This window comes from Dichomitus squalens (assembly GCF_000275845.1).
Source record: "Dichomitus squalens LYAD-421 SS1 unplaced genomic scaffold DICSQscaffold_13, whole genome shotgun sequence".
Taxonomy (NCBI): domain Eukaryota; kingdom Fungi; phylum Basidiomycota; class Agaricomycetes; order Polyporales; family Polyporaceae; genus Dichomitus; species Dichomitus squalens.
Window position 1 is genome coordinate 419,036 of NW_006766895.1, and position 8,017 is coordinate 427,052.

An 8,017-nucleotide genomic window follows, 5' to 3' on the forward strand; every position below is an offset into this window, starting at 1 on the left:
GTATCGTGCACAGCGCTACGGCAGGTCGTCGAAACCATTAAGGCTAATTTTCGTACCGTATCGTATTAGCGCAACCTGCGAATCAAGACAAGCTAAGACATCTGGACTCGAAACACACAAAGATATATGGCGGAGTCCTCCTAGTCCGTGTCCGACGAATTATTTGCATTCGACTATGATGGTGTGCATAACTTGACGTGACTACTGGTGATCCTACATATAGGGAAACGATGCACATAGGAGATCTTCCAGAAGAGACTGTCTGAAAGAGTACTAGGTTCGGAGGGTGCGTATGCAGATGTCATCAACAATGATGTCAGAGATGAAGAGGCCCTCGGTAAAAGTCAGCGACTTGTCAGCCTCGCCGAACCCGACGCGTACCACATCATTGTCCCAATCAAGGATAGCCATTCGTGAGGTATTGACCATTGTCCGCGGAAAGGATGGCATGCTGCCAACACTGACATGGTCGGAGCTCCATGTGATGGGAGGCATTCCTGAAGACAGATCTGCATACAATTGGCACGGCACAAAGAACAAGATGCGGACATTAATCGCTGTACATACAAAGCAGGCCGATATTGTGTACAGTGGAGAGCTATTCAGAGACATTGTCGTTCGTAGGGCGCGCTGGCAAATGACATTGATAGCGATGTCAGTCATTGGAGGTGGAAGAGCCCCTGAGGAAGAGATCAGCGGTCTCTCAGCTCGGCAGCGATATTGAGACGTACAACATCATTGTCCCAGTCGAACCACCATTGTGCCTTGAGTGATCTACGCCCCTCAACCTCGGCTAGAGCATCCTTTATAGTCTTTATGACCTTCTCGTCGTCAGGGCAGTATGCGTATCGTTCGTCGAAGTTGTAGTTCGTCCACAGAGATACAATACCATCCCACTCCAAGCTGAATGGACGGCCGTGATTAAGGCCAAAGTGGCACTTCCCCTCAGGTCCTTGACCATCAGGAAGGAGGATATAGACATCGCGAAGACCTGCATATCCTCGTTGGCTGCTAACCACTCATCGGTGAGCTCGGCCATGTCAAGCACCGACCGACCACCGAACTCCTCTCTGTCTTCTTCTGGGATGTCAACGGGTAGGTGGCGATGGCAGACGTAATCCAGTGCGTATGTCCGAGTAAACGGGAAGCCATAGTGGTAGAGCGGGGGTTTACGGTCAGGACCGGGGAGGAGCTTCCTCGGAAGGACATCCCGAGGAGGCCGGTTTGCCATGAGCCTCTTCCATCTCTACATTGAGAAGCCAGTCAGTCGAACAGAACGAACAGGCAGGAATATGACTTACGACTTCTTGAGCCTTCTCTGCAGCCTCCGTATACCTATCGCCACGTTCGCGATCCCACTCGTACAGATACTGGCCGTTCTCCCAATAAGCGGAATTTTTCACGTCCGTGACTGTGTTAGGCATGGGGGTGAGAAGAGATGCGTGCCAGCGTAAAGATCCCAAGTTCTATGAGGCGCTGGAGATCCCATCTCTGGCCCCGGCCCACGGCCCGGGAGAGCCAGACCTTCTCAGCGCTCCGTTCCGCCTTCAGTACTCCTTCACAACGCTCAGAACTGTTGGAAGGAACCTCGATGCACACGCTATTCATAACGACCTATGTGGTAGCAACATAGCTTGGGAATCCATGATCTTATTCATAAAAGCAGCGATTAATGTCGAATACGTTACGAATCGACTTTGTCGCCACTGTCCCTGGCCGGGTCTACACGAACACGGTCGGGATGCGTCTCGTGTGTTCTCAATAGTCGTCAGACGAGAGCGCGTCGTATACAGGACAAAGGTCTGACCAGGCATGGGGAGCCGGGTCGGCAGACTTGACGTCCGGGATGTCCTCAGCCATAACAACGGCGAACCCAGTGTCGAGATGGGAATCGATGTGGCAGTGGAGGAACCACGGGCCAGGGTTGTCGGTTCGGAAGCGAATCGTGACATTGTCGGTGGTGCTGTTACCAGTCGAGACCGTGTCACGCCAGACTGGGTTGTCATAGTTGTATGCAGTTGAGCCGGCGCTGCGGACCACAGCGAAGCTAAGCTGTAAGGAAGATCAGCTTGAGGGATTGGACGAAGGATAACATTGCGGGAGGACTTACACCGTGCAGATGGATTGGATGGGGGAAACCCACAGCACTAGCGGACGTAGGGAAACTGATCTCGATGGATGAGTGCATCGGAAGCGCATATATGCTGTTGCGTGGCATGAGGTCCTGCGCGGACTGCGCCCCGCTCAGAATCTGCAGCAAGACAGGAGTGGTTGGAGGAACAAAGGAGACATTGTTGATGTAGTAGTTATAGCTGCTTTTGTTAAAACTGAAACGCATGCTGATAGCCTTGTCGACACCATCCTTCGTAGGAGTGCCAGGCTGAACGACGGGATTAGTAGGTAGCCTATGAGAAAGGACACCATAGGAGCCATTGCAACTGACCGTCTTTCTTGGGACGAGAGGGTGCAGATCGACTTCATTGAGAAGGTTCTGGGTCGCCTGCTGGGACGTCTTGGGTTCGACGGGAGGTGCCCCATCGTAGCGCAAGATTGCTGAATTATAGCCTTCTGTGTAGCCGACGAGTTTACCGTCATTGGGATGGGCTCGGATCCAATAATTGCCAATCGTCTGGTTCGCAGTGAGCTGTTTACATTGGTTCATTATGCCTCACTTTTTAAAGCAGACTACCTCAAAGAGATACTCACGACGACCGAGTACCGCTGAGAAGAAAATATCTGGATGGCGTTGATGGTGACAGGCTGAGTCTCAATGCCATCGGTTTCTATGACGGTTAAGTCGTGATTGTCAATGCTGAAGACGAAGTTTGGGTCGCATGATATCGAAACCAGGCGTAAGCGGTAGCTATGGATCTGCACTCAGTATGATTCCAGGATTATGAACTCGATACGAGCCTACCGCTTCCCCCAAGTCACTGAGATCACTGCGAGTTCAGCTGTTGGCGTCTCGCGGCTACGACCTCGACCGTTGATGAGAGTTGCGTCGAACCCAGTTCCGGGCACCGCATTACTGCAATGTGATATTATCACCAACGGATCCAATGGCACAATGACGGTTCGCACTCACGGGAAGATGAAACCGACTTTGGCAGCAAGGTGGTACCAATCCGCAAGGGTGATCACAGTCGAGTCTATTGCACGTAAGCATCATCTCTGCCGTGAGCACGTCACTGAAATTCACCGTCGTCAACGTCGTAAAGAGAAGCGTGAGGATCCTCAGGGTCGTAGATGACGAGTGGGCCTCTCAGACCATCACAATACTGAGTCGAGAGGTGGCTATGATACCAGAAAGTACCTACGGGAAAGGACGTAAGTATTACGGGGCATACAGGGGTGTCTATCTTACCGGCCTGACCACGGACCTGGAAGTCATACAAGAATGAGTTCCCGCTGGCGATTGGACACTGGTTGACAAATGCCGCCCCGTCCGCCCAATTCGTACCCTTTTGAGTGATGCCATGCCAATGCTGAACAAACATTATATGAGCAAGATACGTGGACAGAGTTCAGATATACCATACAACACTGGTCGTCTTGTTCATAGTATGGTTAGTCAATCGGTTGATGACGTTGATTTGGAAGCGATCGCCCTGTAAGCAAGCAAAAAGATAATCAGAAATCCTAGACGTAACTAAATGCTGTCGGGTGAACCTTGTTGCCAGTGATGAGCGGCCCGGGAAAGACGCCATTCATTACAATCGCAGGGCGAGGGAAGTTGTCCGGAGCTATGTTGGCGTTGGAGATGATCAGATCAGCATTGGGTCCGATGCCCGCAATTGCAAAGACGGCAAACAGGATAGTGATGAAGCTGAGCAGAAATGGGGAATTCGCCATGGTGAGCCCTAGTTGAGAAAGGCGCTCGAAGGTGATCGTAGGGCTGGAGTTAGGGACGTCGATGCGAGTCTGCCGATTGATTCTTTTATATTATATCGTATAAGCGACGATGGGCGCGCCAGTGGAAAGAAAAGTACTGGCTCACGCTGCGGATTAGGCGGCCTCCACATGACGCTCGATGATAGTAAAGGCCCATAACGCCTGGTACCAGTGCCATAGTACCGGTGAATATACCGCGACCTGGATCTACTACAGCCGGCCGTGGCGCGAGTGCTACGGATCGTGCAAAGATCGGCCTCGTCAATATTGTGACCTAAAAGACGTGGTCGTACCATGTATAGGCGTCCGAAGTATAAAACTAGTAGGCCTTCTGAACTTTAGCAATGTTCTAGCGCGCGCGAATCTACTACGAGACTGGAGGTGCTTACCATCGCCTCCTTGTGCTCCTGCAGCAGAACCTCATAGAGAAATCCTTGGCGTGAAGTTACTCTCAGGCTTTCAACAGCACTGCGCTGGTGGTGTCCAAGGCGACCGACGTTGATAAAGTCTATTAGGACAGTTCCTGGGAGCGTTCACGAGTGCAGAACGTTGTAGATACAGTAGAAGAGGCGCACATAGATACCACGGCAACGCACCATCCTTGAACCTTACGCTAGTGAGCCCTGGGTTGGAATGCGCTATTGCTGTTCGCAGTGCTATCAGGTACACACGTAGGACGACCTACATGACCTATCAGCTGGTGGTGATTCGCCCACTGAACAACATGAAGATAAGGACTCAACATCGCTCTATTGAGATACAAGACGGGAACCGCTCGACATATTAGCATAGGAGAGTCCAAGAGCATAGAGACGTGAACGTTTGAACCGTAGTCTAAAGACTAAGCATGTTGAAATGTGGCGCATAGTCAGGCAGTGCATTATAACAATTACGTAAGATGATAACCTATAAGGGAATACAGTGGACATCCGTCAAGCACAGCAGAAACCCGGGAGAACTATGGCAAGGTGCAATAAAGAGAAGCGAGCACGGCGGAACGGCGGTGCGCAGGGTATTCAGACATTCCAGCCGGACCCGTTCAAGATGTTGTCGATCCAAGAGAGATCGTCCGAGGTTGCAGGCGCTTCGCTGGCCGTCGTAGGGGGTTCTGGAAAAGCTTCTCGGAACATAGCGTCCAAAGCAGCTTGTCCGTCTAGAGCCCCAACATCGCCATACACGGCGCCGTGCATTGGCATCGCACTAAGCTCTGACGGCTGGGACAGTGCGACCGGCGCGGACACGGTGGAATGATGGGTCGCAGCAGGCAAGTTCCGAGGGGATTGTGCGGGCACAACCATGTGCGTTCCAAGTGAAGAAGAGCGGGAGCCCTGGAAGTCGCCTGAGCTGTAGGATGCGCCAGCGGATCGAAGGAATTCTTGGTACTCTGGGATTACAGGAATGAAAGTTGGGGGTGTGACGACCCGTTTCCGACGGTCCCTCCGTGATGCCTTTCTGGAGCGAGCGGTAGAAGACGCATCAGTGGACGCTTGCGGATACGGCGTGTACCGGACGCTCTGGGAGGTCGAGGTGAGACAGCGAGAAGACTGGCTGCCGGAGGCCATATGTCCGATCGTGGGAAGGGGCGTCGACGGGTCAAGGGGTGCAGGGGCAAAAGAGAATATGAGGCGCTGGTGCGCCTCCTTGACGCGCGGGTTATGGCGACAGTCACGGGCAAAGCCGTGCATACGACTGTACGCATCTTTGCGCGCCTCATATCCACAGTACACGCAGCTAAGCCTGCGTAAGTTGAGATGACAGTCCTCGATGTGCTTCTTCAAGCTACCGAGTTTCGCAACCGTGGTGCAATGGTCCCACAAACATTTCACCTTGTCGCGGTCCTTGGACGCGTAAAGATCTCGCCGGTGCGGCCCGCCGTCCTTGCTGATGTGATCCGACCACATCTTGTCGATCCTGTGGTATTCAGTGCAATCTCCCCACTGGCAGCGCATTTGTACGAATGGGGGCACGACTTCTTCATCCTCTTCTGGGCTGAAACCAGGAAAAAGGAACTCGTAGGGCGGCCAAATTTCCTCGGGAGCGGCGTCACCCGCGTCCTCTCTCTGGATATTCGTGGTGCCGCATGCACCAAGATTGCCAGTGGCTGTAGGCGGTGTTTGGGATGAATCGAGATCGGACGTGAGAACGGGTTCCATAGAGCTGTTGGCGGAGCTAACGAACAGGTCTTGAGCATTGATACGGATGTCCTCATAACAAGTGGCTGCTTGAGACTTACCTGAACACACTGGTGCCCCCTCCACGCGCCAGGTCGTTGAGGAAAAAGTCAACTGGAAATCCATCGACGGGGAGAGGAAGATAGTCTACTGAGCTGCACTGGTGGTTGGATAGAGTTTACCAAGTATGGCAGACATTACTCACCTCTCGTGTGTAGCATGCGACACCCCGTCCTGGGATCCGTGGGTATAAACGTCGAATTCGGCCAAGAGACTGTCGATGCTCGAATATGAAAAGAGAGCGTCATTGGGGAGGGCGTTGTAGACATCGCTTGCTGAGATGTTGCTGTAGACGCGAAGGTGTGAGAGTCGCATCACAGTCCGACAAACTGTTCTCTACCTCTGCTCGAAACCGAAGTCAATGTCCATGGTGACTGTGAGAGATTGAAAAAGGGTGGATAGCTGCGTTTGAGGAGCGATTTGTGGTGGACAGAAGAGGATGTGTTGCGGCGCTTATATACCTTCAGGTGGGGGCTAACCACGACGCAAAACCGCGGCCCACACGTGTACTGAAAGACCTCTTGGTTCTGCTTCCTCTAACCCACCTTCCTTTGTGCTACACTGCCGTCCAGCATCTTGGGCAAAAACGCGGTCGTAATCTCCGGCCGGGCGCGTGCATCGCTTGGGGGCAAGTCACGTCGCTTTGACAGTGCTGTGTCCCCTCTTTGTCGCCCTCCGCAAAGCAACATGTCCCAGAGAGAAAGTATCCATCGTTTCTAGGCATCAGTTTCCTTTTGGGTCACGGTCAGCACGATCCCATGCCTGCCCCCCACTCCGAATAACTCAGCACAACGCTCATACCTACTTCACAATGCAGCGGCACAGCCTATTGTGTTCCATATTTGTGCGTCACTTCTCTATATTCAGGGTGTTGCGGCTATTGTCGAAGGCATGACGCACTTAGATGCATCCCCACGCTTGTAAAGTTCAAAGCGCATCACTCACCAAAGAGTGACGAGGCTTGTACAATCGCTCAATCCTTAGTGCCAGTGTTGGATTATCCCTATCAGGAGTAAGAGACATCATCTGTTCTTCTAGCGCATGAACATAAGAATAAGACAGTAGCCTTCGGATACTGTAGATACTCGATTCAAATTGGTATTACCTCATGGTTACTCCTATGTATGCTTAGCAGACTGGAAGATCCAGGAATACTCATCACAGCTCATCATGGACGGCGCCGTGCTATGTCTTGAGGCCGTGGGCAGTCACAATGGTCGAGACTACTCGACGTCACGAGTGTCTGAGCCTGAGTAACTTGAACCACCAGGCGTCAAGCGCCGGGGTCCCAGCCCACGTGTTTCGCAATACCTCTGTGACGAGTCACATCACGCAACACGTCACAATCTGCCAAGTGAGCGGAATGGCTGGCGGCATTATAGTCTCGTGACCAGACGTTCGGAGCTTTGAGCGGAAATGGAAAAACCGGGACTTTCCGCGCTCCTGAACGTCTGGTGGATCCACCCCCGTGACTCCCCGCTCGGTGACCTGTGTGACTTTCCTGCCTCTCTCCCGACGTGTCCGAGCTGTCTTGTCGCGCGCGCCTGCCTGCTTATCTCGCGACGTCTTTGAGCTGCGCCGAGCCTACCGTCTGCTCGACGTAGATACTCCCGTAACCGGTACATCTCTCTGACTCTCGCGAGCAGTTGCTATATGTCCCCCATACTCAATTCGTCTGTTATCCTCTGTCTCTCGTATGGGCAGACAGAGGAACTCTTCTAGTGCGCGCCTATGGACCCTCGCGGACCCGAGGCAGAACCCGATGAGCTCCACAATGGATGGGGAGCTCTTTTCAAAGACGAGGAGGAGGACAAAGACTACGCTCCGTCCGAGTGCAGCAGCGACCGGCTTTCCGACGCGTCCGACTGGGATCCAATCGAAGCTGCCCCCGAGAC

General features: G+C 52.9%; 3 protein-coding genes across 3 annotated transcripts; all 3 read right to left on the reverse strand.

The window, feature by feature from the left end:
* Positions 1-196: 196 nt before the first annotated feature.
* DICSQDRAFT_180605 (uncharacterized protein) lies at positions 197-1,424 on the reverse strand (the record flags this gene model as incomplete). The annotated part of the gene is made up of 6 exons (XM_007365624.1): positions 197-262; positions 382-509; positions 568-680; positions 732-1,008; positions 1,053-1,246; positions 1,302-1,424. The coding sequence occupies 4 exons, from the start codon at positions 1,422-1,424 to the stop codon at positions 660-662; spliced, it is 615 nt and encodes a 204-aa protein (XP_007365686.1). The 3' UTR covers positions 197-262; positions 382-509; positions 568-659.
* Positions 1,425-1,758: 334 nt separating this feature from the next.
* Dslcc9 (laccase) lies at positions 1,759-3,852 on the reverse strand (the record flags this gene model as incomplete). The annotated part of the gene is made up of 10 exons (XM_007365625.1): positions 1,759-2,052; positions 2,111-2,380; positions 2,444-2,644; positions 2,707-2,863; positions 2,918-3,028; positions 3,086-3,149; positions 3,200-3,313; positions 3,365-3,485; positions 3,540-3,608; positions 3,670-3,852. The coding sequence occupies 10 exons, from the start codon at positions 3,850-3,852 to the stop codon at positions 1,759-1,761; spliced, it is 1,584 nt and encodes a 527-aa protein (XP_007365687.1).
* Positions 3,853-4,770: 918 nt separating this feature from the next.
* On the reverse strand, positions 4,771-6,491 carry DICSQDRAFT_180607 (uncharacterized protein; the record flags this gene model as incomplete). The annotated part of the gene is made up of 4 exons (XM_007365626.1): positions 4,771-6,060; positions 6,125-6,217; positions 6,268-6,408; positions 6,463-6,491. The coding sequence occupies 4 exons, from the start codon at positions 6,489-6,491 to the stop codon at positions 4,908-4,910; spliced, it is 1,416 nt and encodes a 471-aa protein (XP_007365688.1). The 3' UTR covers positions 4,771-4,907.
* Positions 6,492-8,017: the final 1,526 nt, after the last annotated feature.